The 20,488-nt window shown below is 43.5% G+C and overlaps 1 protein-coding gene across 1 annotated transcript in view; it reads right to left on the bottom strand.

Annotated features, from left to right (window-relative positions):
* ITGAV (integrin subunit alpha V) overlaps positions 1-6,720 on the bottom strand; it is a 63,119-nt gene extending 56,399 nt beyond the window's left edge. The window contains exons 1-2 of the mRNA XM_068137882.1: positions 6,379-6,720; positions 1,018-1,145 (exon numbers count right to left, since the gene is read on the bottom strand). Coding sequence (XP_067993983.1) covers positions 1,018-1,145; positions 6,379-6,533 — 283 coding nt within the window. The 5' untranslated portion in view covers positions 6,534-6,720. The remainder of the gene's footprint in view (positions 1-1,017; positions 1,146-6,378) is intronic.
* Between the last annotated feature and the right edge of the window lie 13,768 nt (positions 6,721-20,488).

The following is a 20,488-nucleotide window of genomic DNA, read 5'->3' as shown; positions in this document are numbered from 1 at the left end:
GAAAAACAAATGAAGATTGATTTCAGACATCTGGACACCAACATTTTGTGGTACACCTTGAGAAGGAGATTGGAAGCAGAGTTTCTCCACTTCATCACACACAACTTAACAAAGGCTGCATGAATCTAACAGCCTTTAGACTGGCAAGTCCAAACACGAGCAGAGTCAAGAATGAATTACGACCAATTAGACCAGAAAACACAGCTGATTCCTCTGCCCTGCCACATGGGTCTTGCTAATCCACTCCCATGACACAGACAGGTTTTTTCCGCTGCCCCGCAACATGCTGTGGAAAAGAGGATTCGGCACTGAGTGGCTGAAGCAGGAAAGCACACGCAGCATGCTCTCATATGACCTGCCACAGCCTGTGGAAATCACCATGTGTACCAGAGCATGAAGGCTGAGGGCTGTGCTTCATGTCAGCATTGTTGCTGCTCAGCTTGAGCATGCTTCAGAAATGGTAAGTAAAGCCTCTGACCTGAGGCACCCTGAGTGCTGCCCTCATAAACATCACCAATACTACGAGGCTACATCCAAGGGGGAAAAAAATTTTAAAAAGATAAGAGAAAAAAGCCATTTTTACCTCAGTCTGAAGATTACAGTCCCTATTTCAGGTTAGACTTCTGAGTATTTCTACCTATTCTGCTTTTGCTGGTATTTAAAAGCATCTTGCCTTACATGCCATGTTCTTAACAGGCCAATAAACTCCTTGGGGGGTTATTGGGAATTAGATTGTTAAATGTTTCAGGACTTCTGAGAAGTACAGAGGTGACATACAAACAGGTGAAAACAAAAGGAGGCTAATGTATGCTCGACTTGGGCTTTCAGCACATACCAAGGACAACAGAAATCTAAAAGACAGAACACAGTGGGGAAAAAAAAGCCTTGATTAGCTACCAGTCCAAACCCAGCCTGCATCCACATAGACTAAGAAACCCCATGTGAGTCCCTTCCACTCTCCCACACAGAGGTAAGAGCACAGACCCCCATCTCCCCTTGCAGCGATCCACAAGTTACCTGTGGAGTCAAATATGATCGGCTGGCACTTCCTGTTTGAATTCCAGTTACATTTGAGCACCTGGCCTCCTTCTACGATGTTGTGCTGAGTGGTGTTTGCTTTTGGAGCTCCCACCAGAAGAGATATCCTGCAGGAAAAAAAAAAAAAAAAGAGGAAGAAATAAGACAAAGGTTTTGACACCTGAGGCACAGATGCTACTTCATGACATCCGAAGAGTTAGCAAAGCAAAAGCCTCGCCTATTCAAACCTAAATCTGACTGAACTGCTTTGACTTTCAGAGAAGAAATTCATAGTAAGTTTCAGGCCTTGGGTCCCTCTTTTCTGCAAGCAAAAGCAGGCAAAAAGCCTCCACCACTTACCACAAAGAAAATACCTTCTACAATCTTTTTTTTCTCTTTCAAAAATATGCATGTGTTCAGTGGAACAGGAAACCATGTATTTCTGCAACTGAAAAAAAGCCATCAGCTGGCATAATTTCTGGCTAATTTTGTAAGTAAGAGCAATTCAAGGAAGTGGGTCAAAAATGGAAACAATACATAAACAAAGCAGTAGTGCCTCTGAGCTCAGGAGGTACTAAGTGGTGAGTCAGCCCAGGAGTTTGAGTCAGCAAATGCTCTTTTAAAGGAATCTCCAAGCACCCAAATGCCTGTCAAACACGGGGCTTACATTAATGAATCTTTACTGAAATTCAGTACACAATAAGCATTTTCTTATGAAGATGTGTTGTGCTTTTATAAATCTCTGATTGCAAGGACATGTTAAGTGGAGTCCCAGCAGGAATCGCTACAAGATTATGCCTTGAAGCAGTAGAATTCAGACGCTACAAAGGAGGAAACAGACTGAATAAGAAGCCCGGCCAACCAAGGTTCTTAGCGTCTTCCAACAAGGATCTTAACATCGTCCAGGAACCTCTAAGAATATCTTCCAGGAAATTCTGAGACACTTGACTCGGCAGCACATTCCTGACAAAGTCAATTTGAGCTATAGACAAAGACATTTAGAAGGTAGAAAGCTAAATACTTCCTTTAAAAATAACAGAGCACATCCTGAAGAGAACTGTTTAAGAGAGAATACAGCACACAAGAGCAGGTCTTATCATCCCGTATCAGACGTTATGGTTATTTAGTTTTGAAACTGGGCTAGCTGAACAAGCTGCAAGACTGGTTGGAGAAATGTCTACAGCAGGCAGATCAAGACTCATCAAACTTGCTCTGCTTTTCACAGCCATCTTCCAGACCTTGTTGTAGTACAGAGCTGACTTTACATTTCTTAATGTGTAGCACCTTATAATTATGGTTGTAAAGGACCTCAAAGATCATCTGGTTCCCACCCCCCTGCCATGTGCAGGTACACCTCACACTTAGATCACGTTGCTCAGAGCCACATCCAGCCTGGCCTTAAAAACCTCCAGGGATGAATGCTTAATTTATATGAAGATCAACATAAGCTACTAGTTTGCAGCCTGTGTGAATTTCTGGACCCTGACAGAAAATCCAGGCTAGTTGAAAAGATCCATTTGCTTTCCTTAGTTGCCTTTCCCAGTCTGGGTAGATTCCCAAATCAAGAATTTCAAACACTGTAATGAACTCAAAACTGTTCTCCCTGGGCATAACAGAAATGCTTAAAAATAAAACCATAATGCCAAGTAAGGAAACACATGAATTGTTACAATTACAATCCATTAAACCAGCAGTAGCTTGCCTCCCACTTTACTCCTGTATCACTAGCTCTTGAGAAGCCCCCCAAAATGTTATACTTGGTACAAAAAACAAAATAAAAACTTTCCATTCTAATCATATATTTTAAATTTCTCCAAAGATCAGCTTTGTGAAGAAGTTCATTAACAAGATTAGCAATAAAAGAATCATTACAGGACTTGTTCAGTCACCTCTTTTCCCAAAGGGAGAAAAATCATAGACTGAAACAAGCAGATAGAATAGAATAGAACATAATAGAATAGAATAGAATTAACCGGGTTGGAAGAGACCTTTGAGATCATTGAGTTCAACCTATTATCCAACACTATCTAAGCAACTAAACCATGGCACCAAGCACCCCATTCAGTCTCTTCCTAAACACCTCCAGTGATGGTGACTCCACCATCTCCCTGTGGTGGACCATTCCAATGGCCAATCACTCTTTCTATGAAGAACTTCTTCCTAACATCCAGCCGGAACCTCCCCTGGTGCAGCTTGAGACTGGGTCCTCTTCTGGTGATGGTTGCCTGGGAGCAGAGACCAACCCCCACCTGGCTACAACCTCTGTTCAGGTAGTTGTAGACAGCAATAAGGTCTCTCTTAAGCCTCCTCTTCTCCAGGCTAAGCAATCCCAGCTCACTCAGCCTCTCGTCATAGGGCTTGTGCTCCAAACCTCTCCCCAGCTTTATTGTCCTTCTCTGGACACCTTCCAGCAACTCAACATCTTTCCTAAACTGAGAGGACCAGAACTAGACACAGGACTCAAGGTGTGGCCTAACCAGTGCTGAGTACAGAGGCAGAATGACTTCTCTGCTCCTGCTGGCCACACTATTCTTGATACAGACCAGGACACCATTGGCCTTCTTGGCCACCTAGGCACACTGCTGGCTCATGTTCAGCTGCTGTCAACGAGTACCCCCAGGTCCCTTTCTGCCTGGCCACTCTCCAGCCACTCCGACCCCAGCCTGTAGCTCTGCATGGGGTTGTTGTGGCCAATGTATAGAACCTGGCACTCAGATGTGTTAAAGCTCATGTCATTGGACTCCGCCCATCTGTCCAGCCTGTCAAGGTCCCTCTGCAGAGCTCTCCTATCCTCTAACAGATCAATACCTGCCCCCAGCTTGGTGTCATCTGCAAACTTACTGATGATGGACTCAGTACCCTCATCCAGATCATCGCTGAAGATATTAAAGAGCATGGGGCCCAGCACTGATCCCTGGGGGACACCACCAGAGACTGGCTGCAGCGTCTTTCATAATATACAGGTTACAAAAATAGAAAGAAGTCTCTCGTCCATATACTTGGGGAAAGAGAGTACAGACGGAAAAGCATCACTTTTGTCCTATGTGATGAAACCACCTGACCAAACACAGAGCCATGGACAAGACTGGGCTTGCACCAACAGCCTCAGCAGTTCATCCTCCATAGGTGTTCTTACAGGAACAATCACTTGCCAGTGCTTTGCTATGGGCCAACAAAGAGAAACTGGCATTTCCATGGGCATGTCTACTGTCTAAATGAGAAACCTTTTCTGCTAGTTATGAAGCTACATCCAGCCACTCAGCCTCACAGATATGCCCTCTGTCAGGCACCACATAGCACCCTGCCTACCACTCCAACTCCTGGATTAAGTCTTTCACACTGGACTTCCAAATATGCTTTATTTTGGTAATCAGGAGGTCAAAATAGACTATGAAATAGCAGCCTGAGCATTCAAGAACTAATAATACTCCTTTGTTGTCAATCCACATAGCTGTAGCTCAACTAAATTCACTTCATCTCTGGTGCTCCTGTAAAGAACAGGTGACAAAAAAAATCAACAAAGCCACAACAAAGGTGTGGGAACCAAGGAACACGTGTGACACTCCACAGAAACCATGCATCAAGGCTCATTTCACTGAACAACTTCAGTAACCTCACTGCTTTGGGGAAGACACTGACCTGTGTCCGGAGAACACTGCATGCAAGAACTTCTGGCTATTTTGGGGATGTAAAATATCTGTCTCCATAAGCAATAACTCAATCTAACAGCATTAGAGCTTGTTCCTGTAAAAGCTGTACAGCTCCTTCTAGTAATGAGCTTAAATTTAACATAAAGTGCAGGGCTTTTACTTGTAGTAAAAAAAAAAAAGAGAGAAAATTCCCTTAAAATTAAGGAATCTTCCCCACTGTCTGATAATTGCTAGTGTCATAAGATTAAAAAAGAAGCCAGCACTGCATTCTCTTACAGCCATGCACTCTGAGGTAGTTATTATAATAATGGAAAGGTTCCAAATGATGACTTCAGTGAGAGCTGGGTCACATCATTCCTTATCAGAGCACAAGAAAGTTTACTACGCACCAGTTTCTCAATAACTTTGCAGCCATGCACGCTGACTTAAAAATGAAAGGGAGGAACACAAATGGAGTCTTTTTTCTCTTAGCAGTAAGACTTACAGGATTAAGATAGAACAGAAAGATGTTGCAACTCAAGCAAGTTAAGACAGGATGACTTCTAATATTTGTAGGCAATAAAGAAATGCAAACAAGGCTCACTGATGCACCGCAAAAAGAGTTGCTCCAACACTATAGAAATTGCTTATAAAGTTTTACAAGCTAAAGATCCAGTGAGTGAGAAAAATCCCCTCAGCATAATGGAAGCCAGCAGCTTTTCTGGCTTTACAGCCCTTTAAGATGGGAAAGGAGGGGGCAATATGGCAAGAGCTGGACCTTCATGTAGCCAGCACTTAAGAAATTGAAAGTAATTTATTCCGGCAGGACCATAACTTAGAAGTCAGTGACACGACGATACAAAAGCCTGAAACACACCAGCCACTGCACACGGCCTAACTAACATTCGTTAATATGAAAAACCACCACCTTCGGGAAGCAGATGTGGAGAATATTTACATTAAACTTTTTCTTCTCTATTCTCCTCAGAAGCTCTGTGACCCGCACAGACAAAGCGCAACTCAAACACAGCACTTGTGTGAGAGAGCAGCCCGGCAAGGGAACGGCAGGGCTTCCCCAGCTCCATGGGACAACATCTCAAGTGCCAGCTGTGATGAAGCACACCACCACGCCTTCACCTCCACACTGCATTGAGCATCACCACGACCTGCACACGCCGCAGATCTACAGGTCTCCCCTGGGTGCAAGTTTCATGCCGCGTTATTGAGCCCACCGGCCGCACAGCACACAGCCTTGCCTCTTGTGAAAGGGTCCCAGCGGTCGGAGCCACCCTAAGCAGGGCAACAGATGCCGTCAAGCGTCCGTGCCCGGCGTGGCTTCGCCGCTACGGTGCCGGTGCCTGCGCTCACCGGGCCCCGCTGCGGGCCTGGCCCCACCGCCCCCGCAGCCGGCATCTCCCGGCTTCATCAGACCCAGCCGGGCCAGGGCAAGAGGCTCCCACGGAGAAATCCTTTCTCTTCCCAGAGCCGTCAGTTCGGCTGCTGACACGGGAGCTGCTCCTGGCCCCTCTATCGCCATCATCACCCTCTGGGTCGACCAGACTCCTGCCGGGACAACCCCTAACCTGCCACCAAAGGAGCAAAGGGAAGGAAAGAAGGAAGGACTCGCTAGCATGGGCCGCCCTGCCCCGGGAAGCAGCACCGGCGGCAGATCGCGACCGCCCGAGCCGGGCCGGGAGCGTCTCCGGGGGGCAGGACGGGGCGGGGCACTTACGAGGATGGGTCGGGAGCGAAGAAATCTACAGCGAAGCCGAAGTAGCTGCCCTCGGGGCCCGAATAGACAGCCGGGCGCTCCACGTCCAGGTTGAAGGCGCTGGCGGCCGGGACCAGCGCAGCGCCCAGCAACAGCAGCAGACACAGCCCCGCCATGGCCCAGCCCGGCCCGCTGGGGATAGGGGTCGAGGGGCAGGGGCCGCGCGTTTCCCGCGGCGGGGCGGGGAGCGAAGTCACTTCCTCCCGCCCTGCGCCCAGTTCCCTTTTCTCCTCGGGACAGGGGCGGCAGGAAGGAGCAGCGGCATCATGTGGTGCGGAGGCGGGCCCTGCTCCGCACCGGGCCGGGGCCGCGGCGCCGCTCCCCGCCCGCCTCGCCCTTCCGCCCGCAGAGGCCAGGCCCCGCTAGGGAGAGGCTGTGCTCCGCGCCCGACGGCTGGCCTGCGGCACGGTGCGATGACGGCTGGGGGAAAGGCAGTGCCTGCCCTCGCCTCTCCCCTCGGCTAAGGCACCTGCCTTTTAAACCAGTGGCTGCCTGACCCGAAGGCTTGATGCGGACGGAGGTCAAGTGCCATTGAAAAGCACCAGCAATTGGAGCAGGGCAACACAGCCGTGCTTTGTCTTCAGAGTCTTTCTCGGTGAAGCCTTTCTTACCAAGCCTTGGAGACCCTCTGTTCCAGGAAAGCTGTCAACAGAAGCAGAGACTGAAGTGTCTGTGTGCTCCCATCCATGGAGGAAAACAACCCAACGATTTTAAAACTATCAGGATAATGAACACAGATGTAGTGCTGAGGGACACGGTTTAGCACCAGACGTGGTTGAGCTAAAGAACGGTTTGGAGTCGATAATCTTAAAGATGTTTTCCAACCCCAACGATTCCATGATTCTATGTGGATGAAGTGAAGTCAAATCCCAGAGCCACAGGGAGCCCGGCAGCCACAGAGATGCCAAGGAGCCAGTGCAGGGTGGTGATGAGCTGGGTTTGTAAAACCTCCCTGATGAAGATCTCAGCTCCTGCTTTATCACTTCACTACCCCTCACAGGCCAGTGTTCAGCATGAACCTCTCCAGTCGCCTTTGACTTTGCATCATCTGTCATACGGGTAGCTCAGGCAGTTGCAGGCTTCAAATACCAAATCCCTCATAGCTCTGCCTGCATCAGCCTATGGCTGAGATCAACATCTGCTCAGTGGAGTAGTGTTCCAGGAAAAAGAAAATATGCTGGAAGACCTTTAAATTGTAACTCATATTAATTCAGAATATTAATTCATAAAATTCAATACTCCTACCATGTAATTAATGTCACACTACTGTCACTTAAAAGTCTGATCTTTCCACTTTGCCTTTCTCACATGAGGACAATAAAGTAAAAGGAATATGTAAGGATGTCTCAACCCTTAAATACTAGTTAAAAACAGGAACATGTAAGGATGTTTCAACCCCTAAATACAAGTTAAAAATATCCATATATATTTACTAAGGGATAGAGTCAGAGTTAAGGGAATCCTGAATGAAAAAACACTTATAAGCTTATGAAAACCCATGTTGCAGAGAGGTTATGCTGAGGCCTCTTTAACAGAAGATGAATTCTAGTACTAAAACAACTGCTACAAGCAGTTGAAAATGCTACCTTGAAGGGCTTGTTGATTTAAAGAATGGAAACGGCAACAGAGTGTCTGAAATACTCCCCTCCAATCTTCTGAGTTGGATATGGGAAATCACTTGTGAAAGTTTGGACTCAGATTCTACAAGAGATCGGTTTACTTTGAAATCTGTTAAACTGACTCTAAGTGGACATCTAAAAAGCTCAGTTCTAAAATAATAAAATAATACACACACACACAAAAAAAAATCAGCTGTAGCACATAGAGGTAACAAGATTCGGAACAAACAAAATTAGAAGCCATTTACTGAGAATGTTTTCAGTGGAGAGTGACCATGGCAGCAAAAAGTAATTAAAATTATCAGGAACACTGGTAGACAGCTTAATGCAGCCAGAAGCAAAATGCCTGCAAAAGAGCTATTGAAGAGAGCCATGACTTAATAATCATCATCAGAGCATCCCTGAAGTTTTAATGCAATTTGCTTGAATTCAATGTAGAGTACATACCAATAAGGCATTAATAACTCTGACCTAGGTCCATTCAACCTTGTCTGTCTTCTTTTCCTTTCAATAAATTACTCCTTCAAAGAACCTAAGGACCTTTCACAAGGAAAAAAAACACTTTCATCATCGCTATTTAATGGATCACAAGTCACTTACTATCAGTTTCCTGGTTCCCCTTGCAATGCAAATTTCCAGTCAGTGGTATGGGTTTAAGTGATGACCCATCAGCCTACATTAAACGATGTCATGGTACTGAGGCTTACAAGAAAACATATGTCAAGTACAAAGAATTTCAAAGGAAGGAACCAAACATTGATATTGGGTGACCATTTAAATTTCTCACTGAACGAACAGAGGAAGTTGCTTTACAGCTAACTAACTAAATGTATCTTAATACTGTCAGATTTTATGTTGGCATGCAAGTTAAATTACTTATTCTTGAAGCTAACAGATAATACCAGAGACTAAGAGAAATAGTCTAATAGCAGTCTTCTAAAAGCTGGATGTAAGATAAGCAAGCTTTATACACCTACCTACCTACAGTTACAGGGTTTTTTCCTCCCAAGTTCATTTGGAAAATTTACCAGTATGAGGGGGAAAAGAAACCAAGGACAGGGAGAGAGGATTTCACAATAAGTTGCTCTCATTGAGAAGGGGTTGTGAGTTAAGAGCTTTTCATCTTACAAATGCTTTATGTCTGCACTGTTTCCTCCCACCTAGAAATACGTGTTGTATCCATACTTGTGCAACCCTGCAGTGTTGTTGCTCCACTCTAAGCAGTAAAAAATAAGTATTTTTTATAGTCATATATATTAATACATCTTACAAGTATTTTAAACAGGTTTTTTAGCAATCTCATGGTCTACAGAAGAGCCCCCTAAACATTTCCATTTATTCATTCTCAGAACTCCCCTGTCCACAATAAAGTTTATCACAGCCTGACAAAGAGCAACACCCAGAACTTAAGTGATTTGTTCAAGTAAATCCATGGAAGAACCAGAAAGAACTTGGCAATCCTGTGTTCCAGTCACTTGTTCTTGCTACATATAATTCTTTAAAGGAAGCAGACGAAGATTGTTATTCCATCATGAAAAGGAAGAGAGTTCTTATCCCTACTCCTGATTCTTGTTGCTAGTTTTCCTAACTTTGCTGCCTCTTTCTAAAAGAAACATCATCATTAGTAAAACTTAACTTTTGTTATTTACTCTCTTGTCTCACAGTTGTTACACCACAGACCTGATCAAAGCAAAACTACAGAGGAGTTGATAAGTTCCCAAATCGTAGCAAATAGGGCAATAAAATCAAAGAAACCAATGGTTTACGTGTCCTTTGATCAGTAAATCAGTAGATTAGGGAAAAAGGAGGATTTATTTTCTCTACTTGATTGTGTAACTGCACAGCATTACACAAACAGTGAGGGATAAGTTGCTCCTAAGATACTAGAATTGTTTAACCAAATAATAATTTCTGGCTTCCTCAGGACTGGCTGTTGAACACTACTGCTTGCGCTGAGCCAGTTGCTAACAGCAGAGCCAGAGGAAGAGCTCAGACTTTGCAATGAGTCAGGGGTTACACACACCTGGGAAGATCTTTTCCCAAACCAGCTCCTCTCTTCAAGACAACTCCTCCAACAGTTGTTTCATGCTTATCTGCTTTTTCTCATCATTTGGGCTGAGGAAGGAGAAGCAGCCTGTCGTTTTCCTGACTCAGCACCCAGAGCATTGCCCTGCTCCCACTGAGTTTAGTCATCAGCTGCAAGAGGAAGCAGTGGTGTCACTCCTGTCTGGCCTTCATTCAGAATACAATTAGAGTCCCACCAGTCTAGACAGCCTAGGAGCACAGCCACAGTTCCCTATATGGTATCACATACCCCTCAGCCTCAACATGTTAAAAAAAAAAAAAAAAAAGAAAAGAAAAGATGTGCAGGCTTGGGACTATACCTCTAATCAAAGCCAGTCTTAAGTAGATGAAGGAAACTTTGCTGCTGCTGAATCACCAAAGAGACTGAGTGATTGATACCCTGGCTTGCAATGAGCTGCTGTGTCTGACAGAATGATGGACAGAGGAATGAAAGCCTAAACCAAACTTTGCTGGTAGTGTAAAGCAGGAAGCAACCTTCCAGTGAAGATGTGATTTTTCTTTGCTAGCATGATTAGTGCTCAGCACTAGCAAATAGGTCAAGAACAACCACAGAGATCATATTACAGAACATAAACACACACATTAAACATTTCTAAGTTCACTCTCCTGTTATCTCTAGTTTTCAATGTACAAGTTACTAAGGTATTCAGTGGTGAAAATCAGTAGGACTGGGATTCCTTTTAACAAAACACCCACATTTCTGTCTGCATTTGAAACTGATTATTTTTTGGGGGGGTGCCTAAGAAAGCCTATCTCCTGTTATTTAATAAATAAAACTGGTTTTCTGTTACAAGTTATCACTCTTGTTAGTTTTCACTTGCACAGTAGTTAGCAACACAACTGCATGTAGCTTTGCAAGGCCCTTGTACTCACTTTTATGCTATTCCTGAATCTCAAGCTAAGTAACATTTACAGAGCATTTCAGAAAATTTTTCCTTTGCAGTTATGTCTCCTCCTCCTGCCATGATGCTCATCAGCAAGAGATGGACAGAGCCCTGCAGTATGGTAGAAACCATGCACTCACAGGCCACTGTGGCCCTACTTAAAAGGCTCAGCAAGATGTCCTGTATGTAAGCGATAAGCTTCAGCGTCTTAGCAGATCCAGTGCTTTACAGCATCAGTAGATTTAAATATCTGGAGCAAAGAAAGGATTATCACTGATTTGTTCATAGATACTACTATTAGTCTCCTAGAAAAGCCTTTATTGACATAGGTTTTAGTACATATTTTGCTCTTATGCCATCCAGACACTTGGACTTGTGAAGAAGAGGCTTAGCTGCCCTTTATAGAATTAACTGTTTCTACAAAGGCAGTAGAAAGCAAACCTTATGACCAAAAATTGGACTTGATATATTATTTTGGCTTGGTCAATTGATGCCTTTTCTTCCTCTTTTGGTTAATATTCATGTTGATTTTCTTGGAAGAAAAACACATTAAACCTGTAAGCTTTGGAAGCATTACTGGGTGAGAAACAGGAGGAAACCACTACAGCGATGCTGTAAGCTTGATTTGATTTATATAGAATAGAATAGACCAAACCAGGTTGGAAGAGACCTTCAGGATCATCGCGTCCAACCCATCAACCAATCCAACACCACCTAAACAACTAACCCATGGCACCAAGCACCCCATCAAGTCTCCTCCTGAACACCTCCAATGATGGCGACTCCACCACCTCCCCTGGCAGCCCATTCCAATGGGCAATCACTCTCTCTGTGTAGAACTTCCTCCTAACCTCCAACCTAAACCTCCCCTGGCACAGCCTGAGACTGTGTCCTCTTGTTCTGGTACTGGCTGCCTGGGAGAAGAGACCATCATCAGCCTGTCTTCAACCTCCCTTCAGGTAGTTGTAGAGAGTAATAAGGTCATCCCTGAGTCTCCTCTTCTCCAGGCTAAGCAATCCCAGCTCCCTCAGTCTTTCCTCATAGGGCTTGTGTTCCAAACCCCTCACCAACTTCGTTGCCCTTCTCTGGACTTGTTCCAGCAAGTCAACATCCTTCCTAAACTGAGGGCCCCAGAACTAGACACATTTTATTGCCCCTATGAGCAATTTGCCACATCAGCTAAAATTCATTGAGCTGTCCTTAACCCAAGATTATAGGGCAATGTCTTCTTTAGGACAATGAGGGTATGGCTAGGTTTTAAACAGTAGCTTCTGGCTAGTGAAAAACTCTCAGTGTGGAGTTTGTAATCTTCCACTTCCAAAGCAAGTGAGTCCTACTTGGATTTCCCCCCCCCCCCCCTCAATTTGTTCAGTACTGATAGTTCTATCACTTCAGTGTTAGTCACTGTCTTTCTACCATCCCCTTTTTTTTTTTGCTGTGTGTGTTTTATATAGCACTCATTACTCACCAGGCCTTTAAAATGAGGCTTTCATAGCACCAAGTTCAGGGACAGGTCTGCTGAGTTTACGATAGGATTCATATTTTTTCAGTCTGACAACATTAGTCATTATAAATCACCCCTGTGTCTCAGGTTTTGATTCACAGAGCACACCTGCAGATCTAACAAGCAAATGTATCCAGATGTTGCTCAGTATCCTCTCAAAGGCTGAAATCTTTTTAAAAGCTATTTTTAAACAGTATTTTTCCTCAAGAGAAAAGGATTGACGGAAATAATGTAATAAAGGAGAAAAAGAGCAGGAAAAATCAGACCAACCCCTGTAATATTCTCTAGGCAATCTCCACAAAAATATTCTCACAATATGTATGCATATATGAAGTGTAATAAACAAAGTTAAACACCACCCTATTCTTTTATGGGATGGGGTGTGGGGACACACCTGCCTGGAGAGGAAAGCCTAGAAGTCACCACATCTACCTCCAGAATCAGAGCAGCACCTCAGCTAATCATAGTGCAGGAGCTTTCAGGAGACATACAGGGAGAGATGAGTATCTCGTGCCTTTTGGGTGGACAGGTCTTTGTAGAGCTTTCGAGAAGGGGATGTGGAGAATGTTATCTAGAGTGCAATAGAGTTAACTTTCTGCTTTTAGAGTAGGAAAAGCAAACAGATAAAAGGAAACACCTGAATCACAAGTTGTCTTTGCTCTGACATCCTGCATGGAACATGTGTTGTGTACAGAAGGTGTTCCTGTATTCCTGCTTCTCCTACCCTGCAGAGCAGCTAGTCAGCCCTCTAGATGTAAAAGCTCCAGCTGCCTATGCTGCTTACTGCTGTTGTGGCTGATTCCATCAGATATAAGTGTTTTTTTTCCTGACCCACCCTTCAGTTTTGATTCTGCAGAGCTATTAAATACACAGCAGGCACAATTAATACAAGAGTCCTAGTATTACACTTGATTAAAACAATCATCATGCCTACTATCTCTTCATCATTCTTTTCCACTTCTGCCTTCCTTTCCCAAGAAGAGAAGTTGCCTGTTGAATGCCAGGAGTTGAACTCCAATATATTTCACATTTAGAGAACACCCTCTAGAACACAGTTTTTATATAAAAATCTCCCCAAAAGTGAGGAAGGAATCATTTTTTGTCCATCATCTTATTCTTAGCTGCATCTACATTTCTTTCCTGAGAAGCTTTCCCCTTCTTTTGCCTCTTACTATTTTGGTACCAGTTTAAGTACCAACATTTCTGCCACAAGGGTGTACAGAACACACATCCCCATTTTTTGTTTAGAAGGGGGAAGTGACTATCTCTGGGAGAAATACTTGTGAAAGAGTATTTTGCCAGGAGCACAGAGAAGCAGAATGCTTGCCTGCATTCAGGATCTGTAAGCACAGAAACAAGGGGCACTTTCTGGTAGATTGCCATTTATGGCGAATTCCCAGAAGACAAGAGGCATTTTCTAGGTTGGTGACTACTTTGTTTCCTCTCCACATTCTTGTCTGCTTATGGTCATACAGAAATAGCAGAGATAACTGCTTCCTGTTACAGAGACATCATTATCCCTGTCTTTAGTGCAAATCATCTTCTATTAAATAGAATTGTGACACTTTGTTATGCACAGCTTCTGTTTCTATTCTCTAATTTTGGAGAAACCTTCACTGATTTTTCTGTATTCTTTTTTCCATCATGCATTTTCAAAGGAAACGAATAAAGCTCAGTCACCAAGAGCAGCCAGCTTTGCTTTTTAGTTTGCTGTTCCAGAAACACAATGCCACATCTTCCCTTGAAGCATCTCCTCTAGTACTCCTGTATTACAGTAACGCTTCTACACTCCTGCCAAAGGATGTAGAATAAAACCAAGTGCAAAACTTAAGAATTCCCTGGCTGGCAATAACTCAGTAATAAGGTGAAGCTTTAAACACATTGAAAAAAATAGCAGGATGCAGAGCAAGTGGAGTTGAAAGACAATAGGGTAAAGTAGAGCCAAGCTCCTTTCTACCTCATACTCTGAATGTTCTTTCACACTCAAATACAAAAGCAATTCAGTTTGCAGTCAAACTGACATGGAAAAAGAAATTTCCCTCCTCCTCTCTCTCCAAAAGTGTTTCAGCTGTTTGAAACCAGGTGTTGCAGGTCTTGATAAACCACCTCAGCCATCGGCTGTAGCTTCTGGACATCAGAAGACATGTTACCACCATCTCAGAATGCCCCAGAGTTCAAACTGACTCCCCCCACACCTCCAAATCCCCTTTCTCCCCAAAGATCACCAACTCACCTTCACTTTGAATGCCATTATATTTTTGTGCTCTGTATCCAAGGAATACTGTCCTGTCTGGCATTAAAGCACAGCATGTAATTATCCACAAAACATACCAGTGACTGTATCTCGGATGGGTTAAAGGAACAATATTTATGTCAAGGAATGAAGCTACAGAACATGGACCAAGATAGAATTAGTTCTTTAACCATTCTAATGGAGGATTTGGCTGGGGGGATACAGGGTGGTGTTTGGTGGGGGGTTGTTTTGTTTTACAAGTTTTTATTGCTTGCCTCTAATGGGTTTTGGTTTACAAGGTTTTAATGTTTGCTTGCAATTGTCAGGAGGCTTTTTTTTCTAGTACACACCCAGTTCAGTGCTCCTGTTGAAAGAACATTTTCTGTATCTAGCAGAGAGGTCTGCCAGTTAATGCTGATAGAAACTGCAGACCCTTCAGTGCTTCAAGAGCACATTCACAAGCTTTTGCCTTTTTGCTATCTTGGAAGAGTTGTCATCATTCCATTTCTCCCTGCTTCCCCATACATACAAAGAATGGGTGATTATGTATAGCAAGTGTTTTGTAGAGCTGTTACTTGATATTTCTGTGTGGAAGACACTGTCTCTATTTATAGAATACAGGCTTTTTGTGTTGACAAGAAAAAACTGAAGAGCTTGTGGTACAAGGCTGATACCACTGGCACAAAGCATAGTTTGACAGCTATTATGTTCTCAGCCAAGGTAAACAGTCACACAGGTGAGATGACAACATTTTAAATCATATTGATGCCTCATAGTTTATCCCCTTTATTCTGCCTCTAGACTGGCAGATATTTGAAGAGGCAAGATCTTTGCTGTGCCCTTTCTGACCAACTTTCCTAATCCTCTCCATTTTGTAAACAAAACTCTGGAGTGTTTAGAGCCACATGAGGAGAGCACACTGCTGGGTGTTATCATGCTTTACTCCACACCCATAGAGGGAGCCCCAAAGGAAAACAAAACCAGCAGGCTTACACAACCATTAGCATGATAGTTGATATGGACTGGAGAGATCAGTCAGAAGAATTTCCCTCATGCTGTGTTTAGACTTAGAAGAGAGGCAAGACAAAAGAAAATAAGAGTGAATGTTAAAGGTTTCATGAATAGAAATTTTGCTGTTACCTAATTTTAACAAAGAATTAAGCTGCAGCTACAGAATTGTTCCAGGAGAGTAGCCTCTTGAATAGCCAGAGAATTGACTAGATTGGAAAAGACCTTTAAGATAATCAAGTCCAGTCATTAACCTAACACTGACAAGTCCTTGACTAAACCATATCCTTAAGCACTACATCTACACAACTCTTGAAAATCTTCAGGGATGGGGACTCCACCACCCTGAGAACCCTTTCAGAGAAAAAATTCTTCCTAATATCTAACCTAAACTTCCCTTGCCACAACTTGAGGCCGTTGCCTCTTCTTCTGTCACTTGTTACTTGGTTCCACTGTTTCCAAACTACAACTAAATTACTGGACACATCAGACATTAGTAAGATTGGTAGAAAATATTCACTGAAGTTTGCAATGGATTCATATTACTGCATATGGACCAAACCACTGTGATGTCTTTGATCCAGTCTTAACATGCAGGAGACCAACAGTGTCAGCATCAGAAGGTAAACCAGGGAATAAAACTGGGAAGGAGATATAAATAGGATAAAAGGTTTCCTAGAACAGGGAAGACTGTTAAAATTTATTAAATCCCTGATAAATACAAGGCTTCAGCTGATTTTCCACAGCTACAAAAGATATGCTGTGCTAATCATGTACTGAAAACACAGTTTCATCCCAACATGGGTTCAAGGACACAGCATCCCTAGAACCCCAATGGCTGACTGCACAAAAAAAAAAAAATATTGTTTGGCCTTGCCAACCTTCTACAATAATCATTTTTTCCTCTCTTCTCTTCAAGAATGCTCCTGCTTTTTTCCATGCATGTTTTTTTAATGGAAACCTGTGATGATTTTCCACTGTATCCTGCTTTACACAGAATCACAGAACATTAGGGGTTAGAAAGGAGTTCAAAAGATTATCTAGTCCAACCTCCCTTTAATTTAGGGGTCACCTCATACTTTAGGAACATCTCCTTAGTTTTAAGTCAGGCTTGCTCGAATTTATGTCCGAGTACACCACAAATGTAAAATAAAAAGGCTACCTCTAAGGTCTCTTCAAATAAAATGCTGCTATTTTATGACTGAAAGCACTGATTACTTTTTGCCATTCATTTCACTAACATGCTATGAAGGAGTCTGTTGTGGTCACATATTAAGTCTGTAATATCATAAATGAATAAAACATCTTGACCTTCTTGCTAATACCAGCAACAGGCCCTCTCTGTAAAAAGAGAGCATCTACTGAAATGAAAGAACTAAAAGTGACTAAGTCAAGGTCACTTCTAAGCCTCTAGTGTTAGTGTGAGAGGAGGAGAGAAGGATGATTTGCAGAGATCACTGAAAAAGCACTTAAGGCGATTATGACTACACTGAATACACCCAGCAGAGAACAGGGAACAAAGACTACCTGCTCCATTCAAGATTTTACAGACTAAAGCTCGTTTGCAGCAGAAAATCGAGTACCTTAAAGAGAGAAAGTTTATGATTCTTTAACAAAAGTGCTCCTAGCACTGAAATACATCAAGAGGTTGTATTTTTCACAACCACAATACATCAATTCCTTTTTTTATATCCACTTTCTCTGCTTGGCATCATGTCAAAGCAAAGGCAGACAGAAGAGGTAATTTCCTCTTGTAGTATTGGGCCCCTAGGGAAAAATACTTACAAGCTAGGAGGAGTCACATCAAAACCCAGATGTAGCAGAACTATAGAACTACAAGGTTTCCAAAAGGTGATAAAATAGACTCATAGAATCAACAAGGTTGGAAAAGACCTCAAAGATCATCAAGTCCAACCTGTCACCCAAGACCACATGACTACTAAACCATGGCACCAAGTGCCACGTCCAATCCTCTCTTGAACACCTCCAGGAATGGTGACTCTACCACCTCCTTGGGCAGCCCATTCCAATAGCTAACAACTCTCTCAATGATACAATAGAATAGAATTAACCAGGTTGGAAGAGACCTCTGAGATCATCAAGTCCAACCTATCATCCAACACTATCTATTAAACTAAACCATGGCACCAAGCACCCCATCCAGTCTCTTCCTAAACACCTCCAGTGATGGTGACTCCACCACCTCCCTGGGCAGCACATTCCAATGTCCAGTCTCTTTTTCTGGGAAGAACTTCTTCCTAACATCCAGCCTAAACCTCCCCTGGTGCAGCTTGAGACTGTGTCCTCTTGTTCTGGTACTGGCTGCCTGGGAGAAGAGACCAACCTCCACCTGGCTACAACCTCCCTTCAGGTAGTTGTAAAAATATGTAGGGATCAAAAGAGAACCAAGAAACATACTTGGAACAGAAAACCATCACATGCTACATCTACCAGAGGAATTCTTCCAGACTAAGAGTTGTTGGAGGCTCCATGTTACAAGCATCCCCAAGAATTATGTGGGGTCATCCTTTTCTTACCTCTTTCTTCCCCGTGAGCATGGGTTTTGCAGTGTGCTAAATGCTCTCTTGGTCTGATGCAGTGCAGTTGCTTTGCAGTTCCTCTGGCACGCCCAGATCTCATTTTTCCAATTCTCTTCCTGTTCATATTGGTGTAATTCAGGGGGGAGTTCTCCTGAGATACTTCAGGTATACATATATTTATAACAGATATTTGAAGATAAAAGCAATCTCATTCTCTCAACTTAGGGCTGCAATAATTCCACTGTGAGAGAAACAAAGATGTAACTTTAAGATTTTTGGTTGAGTCACTCTTCACTCCAAACACAATCACTCCACACTTTCAGTAAGCTATTAAAAAGTAGCACACAGAACAACAGTTTGTGAACCTTCTGAGTATGTTGCAAGACACACAAGCTTACAAAATATTTAAGCCTGGATTGCTTTCTATATTCAGGTTCTTCTAAAAAGGGGCATACACCTTGCAAAACATGTAGAAATGAGTATTCAAGAAGGTCCAAGGCATACTTTTTTGGACACTTGTTCCACATATCTGACTACAGAACTAAAATCTTCATAAGAATAGTCATTTGTAGATGTACATTCTGTATAATCTGTTAAAGAAACACAATCTACTCTGCCAGTCCAGAATTGCCATGTTATCACTGCTTTGTCCAAAGTTTAGCCACAGTAAAACCTCCCCTTGAAAAAGGGCAGTTGGACAGTGGCCATTAAGTAAGGGCAACATTTCTGTTACAAGCATCTGACAGATAATGTAATATTTAAGGTCAGACTTTACATCTCATGAAGTTCAACAAGACCAAGTGCAAGGTCATGCATGTGGGTCAGGGCAATCCCAAGCACTGATATAGGCTGGGCAGGGACTGGCTTGAGAGCAGCCCTGAAGAAAAGGACTTGGGGGTGCTGGGGCATGAGAAGCTCAGCATGAGCCAGCAGTGTGCACTTGCAGCACAGAAAGCCAACCAGAGCCTGAGCTGCATCAAGCATAGCCAGCAGGGCCAGGGAGATGATTCTCCCCTTCCACTCTGGTGAGACCCCACCTGGAGCACTGTATCCAGTTCTGGAGCCTCTATTACAAGAAGGATCTGGAGGTGCTGGAAGGTGTACAGAGAAAGGCCACGAGGATGATCAGAGGGCTGGAGTTCCTCTCCTGTAGAGTTGGGGCTGTTCAGCCTGGAGAAGGTTCTGAGGAGACCTTCTTGTGGCCTACCAGTATCTGAAGGGGGCCTACAAGAAAGCTGGGGAGGGACTTTTTAGGATGTCAGGTATTGACAGGACTAGGGGGAGCAGGTGAGTAGATTCAGATTGGCTGTTAGCAAGAAGTTCTTCCCCACAAGGGTGATGAAACACTGGAACAGGTTGCCCAGGGAGGTGGTGGAGGCCCCATACCTGGAGAATTTTAAGGCCAGGCTGGGTGAGGCTCTGAGCAACCTGATCTAGTGTGAGGTGTCCCTGTCCTGCCCTGACACCTCTGTGTTCTGTGACTTAATTTTTCTCCACATTTATTCCAGGCCTTTACTATAAGACAAGTAGGGAGCTCTGCTCTGAGTAACAAAACAGCAGCAAGCAGAAAATTCAATCACACCAGTCTCCAAAAATCCTAGAATTCACAGCTAGCTAGTTCAAGCTCTTTTTTGTGTGTGATGGAAAGGAGATTTTAGTGAACAAAATTAATGCTAACAAATACTCTGGTCCCACAACAGCAAACACCAGGAGAGAAAGCATGCAGCACTTATTGTTAATTTTGTCCACACAAGTGTCCAGTAGCCAAGGTGCTGTGAAGGCAGAGTGCTACCCTAGTGTATTTCCTCAAGAAACATCCCAGTCATAGCTACCTTACACTTCTCACCTGGCACTCAAGTGTTTGTTATGAGAAAAACAAGATGATTCAAAGAGCAGTGAAGGCTGCAAGGAGAGGACTGGAGTTACTGCAGAGGTGTTTCTTCCCTGGCTTATAGAATCATTAAAGTTGGAAAAGACCTTTACGACTACCAAGTCCAACCATAACCCAGCTACCATGACCACTAAACTATATCCTTTACAGCCTGACCTCAACCCACTAGGTGTCTTGGACTAAGTCTTTCTGCTCCCCTCAGTGAAATACTGAATTTTTGACCAGTTCAAACTGGTTGGTCCCTACAATGAGGATACTGCTATTATAGGATCCAGTCTATCTCATTTTCCCATAACTGAGTAATTCA

This window comes from Melanerpes formicivorus, unplaced genomic scaffold (assembly GCF_026170545.1).
Source record: "Melanerpes formicivorus ecotype bairdi unplaced genomic scaffold, bMelFor1.0.p_v2 SCAF_5, whole genome shotgun sequence".
Lineage (NCBI taxonomy): Eukaryota > Metazoa > Chordata > Aves > Piciformes > Picidae > Melanerpes > Melanerpes formicivorus.
The sequence above is the reverse complement of the archived record's forward strand: the minus strand, read 5'-3'. Positions and strand labels throughout refer to the sequence as shown.